Source organism: Tiliqua scincoides, chromosome 2, assembly GCF_035046505.1.
Source record: "Tiliqua scincoides isolate rTilSci1 chromosome 2, rTilSci1.hap2, whole genome shotgun sequence".
Taxonomy (NCBI): domain Eukaryota; kingdom Metazoa; phylum Chordata; class Lepidosauria; order Squamata; family Scincidae; genus Tiliqua; species Tiliqua scincoides.
In genome coordinates, this window is record NC_089822.1 from 260,091,538 (window position 1) to 260,106,164 (window position 14,627).

The following is a 14,627-nucleotide window of genomic DNA, read 5'->3' on the forward strand; positions in this document are numbered from 1 at the left end:
AAAGAAAATAGCAGGTTCTGTTATTGTTTTCATGGCTATTGTGGGGAGCAAGAACTTGTCTGGGAACTCCTTGCTACAGGATGTCGTGATCGCGTCTGGCCTGGATGCCTTTAAAAGGGGATTGGACAAGTTTCTGGAGGAAAAATCCATTAAGGGTTACAAGCCATGATGTGCATGTGCAACCTCCTGATTTTAGAAATGGGCTATGTATCAGAGTGCCAGATGCAAGGGAGGGCACCAGAATGAGGTCTCTTGTTGTCTGGTGTGCTCCCTGGAGCATTTGGTGGGCCGCTGTGAGATACAGGAAGCTGGACTAGATGGGCCTATGGCCTGATCCAGTGGGGCTGTTTTTATGTTCTTATGGGTCTTCCCCTGCAATGTACCTTCAACAGCAGCAGATTCAAGGTTTGTTCTGTGCTTTGCATATTTCCCCCCCTTACTTTGAACATAGCTGTGGTTGAGAGGAGGGGGTATTTGACTGATGCAAGGCTCAGCCAATCAGCACCACAAGCAGTTCTCTGAAAACAGGATACAAATGCTGGACAATCAGTGCTGAGCAAATATAGCTTTAATTGTTAAAGTTTAATGCAAACATTTTTAAAAATGTTGTGCCTGAAGCCAGTCCCAAGCAAAAGGCTGAAAGTTTTTCAGGGGTGGGGTGGGGTCAGAGGTACACCAATCTCAGTCCTCCTTGAGTGGCTCAGGGACAGAGTGTCAAGTGGCCTCCTTCTAACACAAAAAAGAAAGGGAAAAGGGTCTCCCTGCACAAAGAGGCATCTTTGTACACAAAGAGTTCTGCTCCTGTGTCAGCATCGAAAAAGGCCAGTCGCCCCCCAGGACAATTCAGAGTTACTCGGACTTTCTGGACCTTCTCACTCAGGGACAGATGTGGATGATCCCTGGTAACAGAAACTCTGTACTCCCCTGCCCACTTCCCCAGATCCCAGATCCCTTCCTCAGGACTACATTTAAACTCGCCCTTTCTTCTCACAGACTTCCTAGCGACCCCCACAGCCCATTCTTCTTCATTTCCTACATCTACCTCCCAGAAATATCTGCCTGTGGTGAATCCTTCACATCCCAGCACAGCAGTCCATCCATCAAATCTCTCAGGATTGTCAGGCAGATCTTGATACTCATCTTCCCATCTCACACTTTTGCAGTCTTCAGAAAGGATGAGTTCAGGATGAGCCGTGTCTGGATCCAGAATCACCTTTGCTGTTGGGGACAGGGAAGAAAGAGAATTTAAGCAGAATAAGCTGGAAGACAAACTGACATCATATAATATTGTGAATAAATGATATACATTTTTTACATGGTGGGATATAAATCTCTAAAATAAATGAATACTGAGCCTCGAAACACAACCTGGCTTTCTCCCCACTTTTGGAGGCGAGAAAGGTCTGGCAGTGGTGAGTAAGGGGCACTCTGGGTATTGTTCAACTGTGGATATTTTGTGCTGCAGCTTTTATTTTAGACATCAGCTACCTTGTGCTGCTTAAGAAACAAGAAAAATGGAGTAAATGTACTTTGAAATAATTTGACAAATTGGTTGGCAACCTTCAGTCTTGAAAGACTATGGTTTAAGCCTGCAGCACCCGGTATTCCCAGGCGGTCTCCCATCCAAGTACTAACCAGGCCTGATCCTGCTTAGCTTCCAAAATCAGACAAGATCAGGCATGTGCAGGGTAAGGCTTTATGTGTTTATAGTATATATTTAAAATGATACATTGCTCTGGTTTGCATCTTAAGCAAAAGAAAAGAGGCAGGCAGACGAGAAGAATGTCCCCACTCCCTTGACACATTTTGTGTGAACCAGACACATGTGACTCTGAGGAACGGAGCTGCAGTTCTTGGGAACAGAAAACAGCTCCCTTGCAATGACCTGAACTGGGGACAGCATCACTGCAGACCAGCTCTGCAAGAACTAGAGGCAGGATATTGACAGCCCTGTCAAGCAGACAATTCCTGACAAGTCCCCCATCCCCTTTAGGACTTCTTCAAACAATTCCACAATTTACCTTCTTGAAGCTTAAGTCCAGATACCACAGACTCTGGGGAAGAAAAGGGAACAGAGATGAAGTATCACACACTGATAGGTGGAACTCACGCTATGCAGGAAAAAAAAAATTCAGCTGATAACTTGGTAGCATCTAATTTTTCTTAATTCAAATCACAAAGCTGGGATATAGATACATTGGTTCCCCCAATTCTGATTTCTTTTGCAATAATCACTAGAATTTAAAGGGGAAAAAACAAGAGGAAAATGATCAAATTCAGCCAAGCAACACTTAAGACTATTGCCTTAAAATATTTATAGATCAGTTCTTATCAAGGCTGCTCAGAAGTTAAATCCCCTTGAATTGGGGATTTAATTTAGTATGATGCATGTAGTACTGAGGCCCAAAATTCCCATTTACATCAGCATGAGATAGAATGAAATTGAAGTCATTAATTTCACCCTTAATGAATCACAACAATCTTCTCCATTCACATCAATGGGGACTAGTCACAATAACTTCAGCTGAAGTGGGAAATATAGATTTTTTTTGGGGGGGGGAATATAGATTTTTATTTTAAAAGTTTCATACTACAGCTGAAGTGGGGCCCAAGTCTGCACTAGTATCTTCCGAAGTCCAGCCTAAAAAGCACAAGTTGCATCTCAGCACAACTCCATGCTGGGATCTCAGAACTCAAGTTTGGGGTTTTCAGGAACAATTCAGAGCCATTTCAACCAGGGAGAACCTTCAGGGTGAAGAGCCAGGAAGACTGTGGAGTGCCTGCAGAAAGGCTCCAATCCAACAATGTGCCAGCTGGAAGTTGGAGAAGGAAGCCAGATCTGCCCAGATCCGTTGGAGGGTTGTCCAACTGCATGTGTCAGTTCAGGATGCAAATTAAAATTTCAGTGGTTCTCGTATGCCAGTGTGATTTTCTCAGGTGATCACTCCAGTGCTTTTAATTACCAGAGGTAACCTATTTCCCATTTTTCTCTCCCATTCTTCCTCCACGGAGTCAAGAGGAGCCAACATGAGTTTCCAAAGTAGCTTCCCGAACAGATATTGGGAACCAAGATCAACCAGAGCCAGTAACTCATCTATTTGTTGACTTCCCAAGGAAGTGACTTGGACCCTGGATCAGATTCATACTGAATGGCCTCTGCTATTCTGTTCAGCTTGGGAAATGGAGTACTACGGATCAAGGAAGACACCTAGAGTGATGATGCAGGAAGACTCTTAACGAACCCAACTGAACACAAGTTAGAGCTCATCTGAGGGCCTGTTCCGAGGCGGTAATGGCAGTGAAGAACAGATTTTTCTCCCCCAATTATATCTGCAGAGAGCCATCCAGCTGAATTATTTTGCCTAGAGCAGGGCCTGCTCCATTTGCCTCTAGTGGTGGAGAGGTTGGAACATATGACAATCCACTGTGACAAGTCCACCAGGCACTCTGAGGATAAGCATCACTCAAAACCACCAGAAAATGGACTCCATATTGGAAAGTCCAGTTGAGTATCCCAGGGAATATGCTGGTCCAGTTTTTGTTCATTTGTTTTTTGGGGGAGAGGTTCTTTTCCGTTTGTAGGGCCTGAGGAGGTGGCAGCAGCAGACCTCCCCAGCCCCGCACCCGGGGCAAAGGTCAGTTCAGTAGCACACAGAGGCACACAGAACCTCACGCGACCTCTGCCCATGCCAGGGAAACCTCTGTGAGGTTCCCTGATGCTATAAACTGTGCTACCGGAAAACCAGATGCACAGTTTCCGCCCCCGTCGGGAGCCTCAGAGAGGCTTCCACGAGGCCCTAGAGCCTTGCACCTGGGGCTTTTGCCCCATTGGACCTTATGATAGGTCCGCAATTGGGAGGTGGACAGGATCATCTGTAGCATAACATTATCCAGCTGCCCTCTTGATCCTTGCCCAGGAACTTCCAACCCCAAAGCCAAATGTTGGTCACCGTCAGTCCATTCATGAGTTCCAGCCAGGACACACTGAAGCAAAAGGAGTTACTCACGCAAACCAGTTTTGACAGACCCAGTCTGGTCACATTCATACCGACATAGCAGCTAAAATATGGGCAATGCCACAAGTATTCATCCAAATAAGCAAGATACTGTGGAGAATCAGTACCTACCCCTACTCCAGCCCTCCCAGACTTCCTTTTCGATGCTGTTCTATTCATTCCTCCTTGTTAAATAAGGAAGGACATGGAAGTACCATAAGCTACAAGTGGCCGAAGAAGAAAATTAAGAAATTCAAAAAAACTGATAAGGAATGCAGTCGAGTCCCCAGAGACCTTTTCTCAGTGAATTACAGCCTAAACCCAATCCTTTGGGCTCATTGCGCTGGCAGTACTAGTATTTCACTGGCACTTCCTTATGTCTTATGTCAGTCGGAAAATCAGTTCAGTAGCACATAGAGTTGCATATTGCAAGAGTGCCGGGTTAGGATGGAGCCACCCCATGCATGTTGGAAGAGCGAGCCAGTGGAGCTGAGGCAGAAGGGAAGGTGGGACAGGGTGAGCGGATGCAGAATGGAGACAGAGAGGATAGAAATGGGCAGTGATGGGGACAAATTCAGGCAGAATGAGGGTGATTCAGCTGCTGCTGACCCACCTCTTCCTCTTCCCAGGTCCTCTTCCCAGGGCTGATCCACCATTTTGGGTTAACACAGATCTGAGTAACCTTCCTTGAAATGCTCCCATGATTTCTCTTGGTAGGTCAATTATTACTGGGTAAGGGAACAAATGTTCCCCTACCTCCACAACTGCCCCACCCTGCAGCCTTTTTGCCATGGCTACACCAGTGGGGGGGGGGAGGATTGGGGCCTGTCTGTGGTCTTCTCAACTGGAACTGACCTTTGTGGAATTCTCAAGCATTACAAGGGACTGGGGCCTTTTCATGTCCATATCTTCAACCATGTAAGCCAAGAGTCACATCCTTCTAGCCATTCAACTTTACCTTGGTACTGCTTCATGAGGGCCTCCAGAAAGGGATTGATGTCACAGAAGTCATGGATCCTCCACTTCAGTGAAGGAGGAAATGCCACGGGATTCTCAAAGGACACCTTCTTGCACCTGGTGGAGAGATATGATGTCAAGCCACCATTCATACAGTCCAGAATTCCCAAGTGCAGTAAAAGGAAGGAATGAGGTTGAAAAAAATAGAAGGAAGTCTGTAACAGGAAGAGAATAAAGACTCGGACTTTTCAGCATAGAAGAATGGATGCTCTCTGGTGAGTAGCCTCAGACATGCTTCATAGAATTGGATTGAGGTGCATGGGAATCTCAGCCACCTGGGCCTGTGGGACTACCCTTGCCATCACACTCCATGTTCCTTAAATATCACAGAGCGAGCGGAGCTATATAGTGAGCCCTCAGTATCTGCGGGGATTGTTTCCAGGACCCGCCAGGGTACCTCACCTCAGGGTCACATCACTGCACTTATTTACAGCTTACATTGCAAAATAAATCCATAAATGGTTCCCTGTCCCCAAAGGGCTCACAATCTAAAAAACAATACAGAAGAGACACCAATAGCAACCATTGGAAAAGGCACCATATGGGGCTGAAGAAGGACAGTTGTTTTCCCCCAGATAAATATAAGAGGAGCACTACTTTAAAAAGTGAGTCTTTACCCATTTAGCAGATCAGGCCCAGCTAGCTAGATCTGGACCATTCCCTGATTCATCATGCAGGAAGAAAAATATGGGTTCCACTTACCTCTCCAAGATGTTCCCAATATTCTAGGGAGAAACAAGAGAAAGAAGAGAGACCTGAGCACCTGCCACAGCACAGAGAATATCTTTATGAGACAATGGAGTCCGGCTAAGTCCCAAAACATCCCTATCAAAACATCCATAAGTCCCCAAACATCCCTCTGATCTTCTATCAGAGATAGAAGATCTCCTTCACAAGCCCTGCTTTCTGACCCACCTGCAGCTGAAGTATGTTTCCTGAATACCAGGCACAGAACCAACTCAGTGGCAGCACTACAAGTGTACAGCTCCCTTCCTGAGGACATCTATGAAACCTGCTCCTTGTCCCCCTCCGAGCACACACCGAAGACACAGCTGGTGCAGACTTTGGTCTCATTCACCGACAGTCTTTTATTACTCCCCTTTCACTCACTAAAATCTTATCTATTACTGATCTTTGAAATTATTATTTCTAATACAGTTGAAACATTGGTAGCTGACTCAGTGGCGTCGCTAGGGGGTGCGGGCCGCACCGGGTAACGCGCACAGGGGGTGACGCGCACTGGGGGGGTGACACACTAAAATTGCAGCGGTTAGGAGTAACCACATCATATTATATACCGTTGGATGTGGAATTTCCAGTAGAATGCAATGCAAAAAACCAGAGTGAACCGGTATCTCCTTTCTATCAAAAGTTATGGCCAAAAGACCAGAGAACGAAAAAGGCATGGATCCCTTTGGAAAGTGAAAGTGAGCCGTATTGCACATTTACTTGTGAGTAGGCAAACGTGCCTTAGTCCTTAGGGCAGGCTGAGAGGAATCCAACGACACCAGAATGGTCCTGATTCAATGAATGCAGCCCCCAAAAACACCTGAGAAGGAAGTCCCTCCCTCCAAGCAGATGAATGTATTGAACCCTATGGAAAGCGAAACTAAGCCTTATGGTTGCATTTACTTGTGAGTAAGCAAACGTGCCTTAGCTGGTGTGGAAGATCAGGTGAAGGAGAGTGCAAGGCTACCAGAATGGTCCTGATCCTATGCATCTGGAGCTAAACAAGTGCTCCAGAAGGCAGCCTCCCCCCCCTAAAAGGATCAGAACAGAGGCTTCAGCTGATAAGGTGCACATTTTTGAGACTTGCAAAGCCAGGTGGATCCTGACAGTGATCTGGTTTAAACAGATCTTAAAGTTCTGTTCTTAAGTTCTTAAATTGAACTGGGCACTGGGTAGGGCTGAAAACCTTACTGGTTTTGGAGGGGGAGTGTTATTGCAGGCAGGCTACAGAGGAAATTCACTTGGTGGAATAGGGCTGGCTTCTGCTTATTTAATTATTTGCTTTACTTAATTTATACTTATTTATTTTAATTTGCCTGATGATGTCACTTCCACCATGACATCACTTCTGGCGGGTCTTGGACAGATTGGCATTCTAAAAAGTGGGTCCCAGTGCTGAAAGTTTGAGAACTGCTGCAATAAGGTGTTAGTAAGTTGACACCCTGGGGGTGTGACACCACTAGTGACCAAAATCACTAAAATCATAATTTGGAAGACTAATACCCTCATGTTATATATCAATCAATGTGTCATTTCATGCAAAATGTATTCTATCTTTGTTCTATCAAAAGGTACAGCCAAAAAACCAGTGGGGGCGGAGTGATGGTACATCATCCTGTGTTGCCCCGCCCACTGCATGGGGAGGGGTGACACGCTGGCATCCCGCACCGGGTGACGCAAACCCTAGTGACTCCACTGGTCCTAGATGCCAGTTGTGAAGAGATGCCCAGGAGCCTGCTTTTACTGCCCTGGAACCCCCTGTCCACCACAGATGCACTGCAGAGTATCAAGCCCTTTCCACGTCTCCCATCTTGCCCTGCAGTGCATTCTCAGCAGAGGTCAGGCTCTCAATTTCCTCTGTCCATGAGTTGGACCATGTGGCACAGTGAATATGTGCCAAGTCTTTTGTTCCTGACTTTCAGCAAAACCTTACAAAGAGCAACCGGGGTGCCTAAGGGGAGAACTCCATACAGTCCCTCTTGCTCTGGAGAGCAGCACTAAAGGAAGGGGTTAAAAGGGAGTTGGCCTGTATTGCTGGCTCAGGACTGAGATGCAGAAAAAGGAGAGGTATTGCTTTGATCTATGAACCATCCAAAGGCACCTGTTACATTTTGAAATTTGTGTGAAGGCCACATCAGGAGCAAGCAAGTCAACTGTTGATTCCTAAACACAGAAGATCATCCCTGATGGATACGATGATTCATTGCTTTAATTCCCTGAAATCTTCCTCTATGGGGGACGCCTGCCAAATTCAACCATAGTCAAAGTCCAATAAGGTCATTAACTTACCTGCAGGAGTTCACTTGCTGACTGCTTCTGCTTCTCCTCCATCTCCCAGATGAGGCTGTCAAGGGAGGAGAGCTCCCCCGAAAGCAAGGCCAGGTGCTTGTCCCTTCTCCTTGCAATCTCCTTCTCCACCCTTTCCGTCTGGGACAGCAGAAGTTTCTCTTGTTCCTTTTGAAATTGGTGCTGTTGTCTGAAGACAGCTGTGGTCTTCTCCCTCTCTGCTTCCATTTGCTTCTGCAACAGGAACATGGAAGAGGATGAAAAGCAGGTCAGTGTTGCAGTATCAGGAGGCAGGTAGAGAAGACCCCATAGAAAGGACACTTTTGAAACAGACTTCTATCAGCATTAATCAGGGGAAGAGTTAAGGCCCAGCCTTAGAGGAATCTGAAGATCAATCCATGAATATTTATTGGGTGAGATGAGATCAAGTCATCCCAAATTCTCAGTAGTGCACAGTGTGAGGTTCAGAGCTGCCGCAGGGCTCTTGAGTCTCCTGCTTTTTACATTCAGTTCCAGAGGTGTGTTTGTTTTCCAATTACTAATACCATGCTTACAATCAAGTCTTGGCTTTCCTTCTCATTCTCTGCTTTATATACCAAAATGTTTTCTCTCTCCTTCCTCAGGGTCTCCAGGGAGCGGCAGATCTGATCCTAGAGAGAAAACAGAAATCCCTGGTTGACTGCTTTTTACACCTAAGCTCCTGCCTTTTTCTTCTGTGCTATAGGTCTGCATTGCTTTACTGTGATATTCTCCTTTTAATTTGTGTTTCAAATTGAATTTTTTTACATTAATTGGAAACTGCCCTCAGTATTGTATTCAGACATGGTAGAAGAACCAAATAAGTGAATGTCAGAACTATAATGCGATAACAGAGATCGACAACTTGACAGAGAATCTTGACCCCGAGTTGCACCTTGCTGCCCTTTGGGTTCATATCCTACTCGAGCCTGCAGGCTGCTTGCACAGGGCCTCAGTTCTATTCTGGGTTTAAACCTGTCATGCAAGGGGTGGTGGGTGAGGAACATTCTCCCTTGCAGAATCCAAAACCTGCTCTGGCACACTTTCACACACATGACCTAGACCTGACTTCTGGGCAGGAGGGGTCAGTTCAGTCTCCTTCCTGGCCTCCTAACTGGATGAGGCATAAGAACATAAGAACAGCCCCACTGGATCAGGCCATAGGCCCATCTAGTCCAGCTTCCTGTATCTCACAGTGGACCACCAAATGCCCCAGGGAGCACACCAGATAACAAGAGACCTCATCCTGGTGCCCTCCCTTGCATCTGACATAGCCCATTTCTAAAATCAGGAAGTTGCACGTGCACATCATGGCTTGTAACCCGTAATGGATTTTTCCTCCAGAAACTTGTCCAATCTCCTTTTAAAGGCATCCAGGTCGGACACCATTACTGGGGAATGCAGAGCCCCCACCTTGATCTCCTGGGCAGCCTCCTCCACAGGCACCACACGGTGCGCTCGGTGCTCCTTGGACCTGTCGCACACCACGCAGACGGGAGCTTCGTCGTCCTGGCAGAAAAGTTTCAGGGGCTCCTGGTGCCTCTCACAAATTTCCTGTCCTCCTGCTTCTTGCCTCCGAAGCTCACTGAGCTCTCTGGCAATCTCAACCATATTGGCCAGCTGCCTGTTTGGCCTCAGGTTACTGGACCGAACTCGTTCCCTGCACTGGGGACAGGTGGCCTCTGTGGACGCCTCCTCCCAGAACTTGATGATACAGACACGGCAGAAATTGTGCCCACAGTCCAGGGTCACTGGATCCGTGAAATAATCCAGGCATATGGAGCAAGTCCCTTCATCCCGCAGCCTCTTCCGGCAAATATCGGCAGCCATCTCTCCAACTATACTAGTAAACTTTCACTTTCTCACTTTTGCCCTGTAGCTCTTGGTGGGAGACAGAACTGGGAGTTTGTCTTTCCCAAAGTGCTGGAAAGGATCAGTTGTGGAGCTTGTGGAACAGCCGAGGTCCTGCCTGTCCCAGGAGCAGAAAGCTCCTCCTGAAAGGCCATCTCTTGAACCTGGACTCTGAAAGAACACTGGAAGGATTCTAGAAGATGAACTCCTTTGTCCCCATTCCTGCTTTTCTTTTATTCCATGTATAGCAACTGCGACTGTTAACCCGTGGAGGGAAAATATGCAGTCTGCACGTGCCCAGATGTACTCATTATGTATATTCCCAAGGCTGAACTCTTGTATTGTAAATTGGTTGTGGAACTCTGCCCTTGTTCAATCAAGTATCATGTTGTCTTGAGTGCTCCCTGGGGCATCCAGTGGGTCACTGTGAGATACAGGAAGATGGACTAGATGGGCCTTTGGCTTGATCCAGTGGGGCTCTTCTGTTCCATTCCATTCATTTATCTTTATTGACATATGAGACATATCTGATGTGCTCCCCAGGACATTTGGTGGGCCGCTGTGAGATACAGGAAGCTGGACTAGATGGGTCTATGGCCTGGTCCAGTGGGGCTGTTCTTATGTTCTTACAAACAAAATGGAATGAATGGTTCTTCTGTTCTTAAGCCTTTCAGGCATATCCAAGCCATTGATGTGCTTGGTGTGATGTGTGAAGCAAGTGAGATTTTGACCATCATTGATAAATGGGGCAAGGACCAAGGTCTGCATAAACTACCCCAAAAGCAGAGAAAATTTGAAGTTTCCTGCTACCTCCCATCCCATTAATAATAGGCCACCTCCCAGTTTCCTGTATGGATTGGATGTTTAGGTGTTTACAGCCTGGGAATGTAAACACCTCACAGCAGGAGTTGTCCCCGTTCATGATGGGAGCTCGGAGCAGGAAAAAGCCTTCCAGTCCCAAAGGATCACATTGGCACCTGATCTCTGTGGCACTGAAACATAGTTCTTTTACTGCATGACTGCTAATAGGATAACAAGTCTTTAGTTAAGGACTTTTGTCAGGTCCACATGCATAACCTCAATCACATGACTTTGCTCATAAGAACGGGAGAAGAGCCAACAAGACAACAAGAGACCTGCATTCTGGTGCCAATCCCTAGTCACCTGAACATAAGAATCTGAAGAGCCCTGCTGGATCAGGCCAAGGGCCCATCTAGTCCAGCTTTCTGTATCACACAGTGGCCCACCAGATGCCTCAGGGAGTATGCAAGACAATAAGAGACCTGCATCCTTGTATTGGACCTGCATCCATCCCTCCCTTGCATCTGGCATTCTAAGGTAGCCTACTTCTAAAATCAGGAGGTTGCACATACCCATCATGCTCTCCTGTCGGCTCCGGAAGATGATCTGAGGGCCAGGGAGACCAGGTTTGTTTCAAGTGACCTTCTAAGTCTCCCTTGCTCGCAAGTAGCCAGTATTCCTCCCCATCCTTGTGTCAACCATTGGTTGCCTAAAAGAAAAGTCTGGCATTTCACAAGCTCCTGAGCCCAGTCACTGGAAGAGCTAATGTCTGGCACAGGAGACCAGACAGGGGACTGTTTACAAGTCACCCCTTCCCTGAGTACCAGATCCAAGTGTGATGGTAACTTCCTTTGGGCTCCGCTTGTGGGCTTTCCTAGGTACTTGGCAGACCAATGGTTGGACTAAATCAGGGGTGCTCAATAGGTGGATCGCGATCTACCAGTAGATCGCGAGGCAAAATGAGTAGATCGTGGAGTGTCGACCCCCCCCCCCCCTTCGGGTGCCTCTGGGAGGAAATGCCAGGAGTAAGGCCCACTGTACTCAATGGGGCTTACTCCCAGGTAAGTGTGGCTAGGATTGCAGCCTCACAGCCTAATCCTAGGCATGTCTACTCAGGAGTAAGTCCTGTTATACTCAGTGGGGCTCAAGGTACACCAACATACATTGTACACATAAATGTTATATGTTATGATGGCGCGAACATTGTAAAAAAAACTGGTAGATCTCCGGGCCTTGTTGGGTTTCAAAGTAGCTCTTGAGCCAAAAAAGTGTGAGCACCCCTGGACTAAATGAACCTTGGGCTGACTGAGTACTACTGATTGAGTACTATGGAAGTAGCAGGATTGGATTATTAGTGAGCTGCTCTGGTACTTGAAATACTGAACAATTGGGTGTAAATTTTCAATAATGAACAAATTTTGAGAACTAGAAGAAAAGAAAGTTGATATTGGCATGAAACTGGTCCCTTCTTTCCCACTATTTCCAGTTACGCCACTCATGGTTCATAAGAAAAAATAACAACATGCAGTTGTTCTTGACAAGTTCCCCATCCCCTTTATGACTTCTGTCCTCCATCCAATCCCACAGTTTACCTTCTTGAAGCAGAAGTCCAGATACCAGAGTATCTGGGGAAGAAAAGGGAACAGAGATGAAGTATCACACCACTGTGTTTAGAACACAAGTTGTGCAGAAGAGAAAGTCATTGATAACTTGATACCATCTAATTTTCTTAATTCAAATCACAAAGTTGGGATAGACATGGGGGGGGGGAGCGGCAGAACTATCCTTCAATTCTGATTTATTTTAAGAAAGCCACACTTGTCTTTTCTTAATGGACATTTCTTCAACAATCCCTATTAGACCGTTGCTAGAATTAAAAAAAAAAAAGAGAAACAATCAAATTTGGTCAGTCAACATTTAAGATGATTGCTTTAAAACATTTCTAATCAGTTCTAATCATGGTGATGCTGAAGTTAAATCCCCTTAAACGGGAATCATTTAATAGGATGCATAGTAAGGATGAAGACCCAAAGGTCTGAAAATGCAGTATGATGAAATTGAAGTCTTTAATTTCACTTTTAGAAATGGGTTATGTCAGAATGCCAGATGCAGGGGAGGGCACCAGGATGAGGTCTCTTGTTATCTGGTGTGCTCCCTGGGGCATTTGGTGGGCCGCTGTGAGATACAGGAAGCTGGACTAGATGGGCCTATGGCCTGATCCAGTGGGGCTGTTCTTATGTTCACCCTAAATGACTCACAACCATCCTTACCATTCATATCAATGGGGCACAGTCACAATAACTTAGCTGAACTGGGGCCCAGGTCTACACAAGTATCTTCCAAAGTCCAACCTGAAAAGCACAAGTTGCATCTTGGCAAAACCCCATGTCAGAACTCAAGTTTGGGGTTTTCAGGAACGATCCAGAGCCATTTATGAAATAAAGAGCAGATAATGAAATTTGTGTGTCTTGGCACCTATAGCCCTTTGAATGTGACTCACTCTGCGGGCTGGGGAGGCAAAAATCTTAAAGGCCTTATAAGACCTTCGGAAGACTGGGGAGGGCTTCCCTAACCCCGGCCCTCAGTTCTTAATTCACAAAGTTGGGAAAGGCATAAGGGTATGTAACCCTCCCCAATTCCAAGTCTGTAAATATGTAATAATTTAAAGCAGTGTTTCTCATGACCCACTTGGTGGGTCACAAGCCAATTTCAGGTGGGTCCCCATTCATTTCATATTTATTTTTAATATATTAGACTTGATGCTACCATGGTATGTGACTACATTTGGGGAAATATAACAGACCTGTACTACTTTGTATATATATATATGTATATGTATACAAGCTACTCTGTATATGCTTTTAACAATGGTAGTAATGGGATTTACTCCTGGGTAAGTGTGAGTAGGATTGTAGCCTAGGATTGTTAAGAAAATTCCTGCTTGATGATATCACTTCTGGCCATGACATCACTTCCGATGGGTCCTGACAGATTCTCATTCCAAAAAGTGGGTCCCCAGTGCTAAATATTTGAGAACCACTCATTTAAAGACTAGAATGATGGTTACATAATTGTACCACTGATAAAACATGATAAGGGAATGACATCAGAACCTGTACTCATTGATATATGGGGTGAAGTGCAAGTCCCATGGCAAGGTAGTGCTAATCACCTCCTTCCACTGAATGGCTAAACATGGTATTTTTGAAAGAACTAAAAAGGGAAAAAGTTATTTTTTATAATATTGTAATATTGGGCAGGTCTGGCTCAGTTGGTAGAGCTGCTGCCTTGTATGCCTGAAGATCTGAGGCTGCCAGTTCGAAACAACTGGAAGTACCCGACAACTGACGACACGCTGATATACTGATGAGCTGACCCTCGGTGGCAGAGAGGAGTTGCCGTCAAGTGGAGCGTGGGAGGCGAAGGGCCAGAGAGAGGCCAAACCGGGAAGGAATCCAGCTGGAAGGAGGAGTTCAGAGTGAAACATCTAGACTGTTGTGGTTCTTGAAAGATAGAACCTTCTTTCAATTGTAAAAATCCCTATGGGGATTTAATCAGCCTGCCTATGTAAACCGCCTTGAATAAAGTCTGAGGAGAAATCTGACGACCAAGAAAGGCAGTATATAAATACCTGTATTATTATTATTATTATTATTCTATGAAAGACCAGAACTATTCAATTGTAAAAATCCCTACGGGGGTTTAGAACAGCCTGCCTACGTAAACCGCCTTGGATTAAAGTCTGAGGAGAAATCTGACAACCAAGAAAGGCGGTATATAAATACCTGTATAAATATAAAATAAATATTATAATGTAATACAGTACTGTAATTTATAACATTGTCATTGCTAAGCACAGTTTGCTGAAATGGATTTATTAATCATTATTATAATATACATATATCTATAGAATAATTTCAACAGGAGGAA

At 45.6% G+C, this 14,627-nt stretch overlaps 1 protein-coding gene across 1 annotated transcript; it reads right to left on the reverse strand.

The window, feature by feature from the left end:
• Positions 1–700: 700 nt before the first annotated feature.
• LOC136639118 (zinc finger protein RFP-like) lies at positions 701–9,875 on the reverse strand. Its single transcript, XM_066613136.1, has 7 exons — positions 9,459–9,875; positions 8,582–8,677; positions 8,031–8,261; positions 5,715–5,737; positions 4,954–5,069; positions 2,022–2,054; positions 701–1,218 (listed from the first exon to the last, which is right to left on the reverse strand). The coding sequence occupies exons 1-7, from the start codon at positions 9,873–9,875 to the stop codon at positions 701–703; spliced, it is 1,434 nt and encodes a 477-aa protein (XP_066469233.1).
• Positions 9,876–14,627: the final 4,752 nt, after the last annotated feature.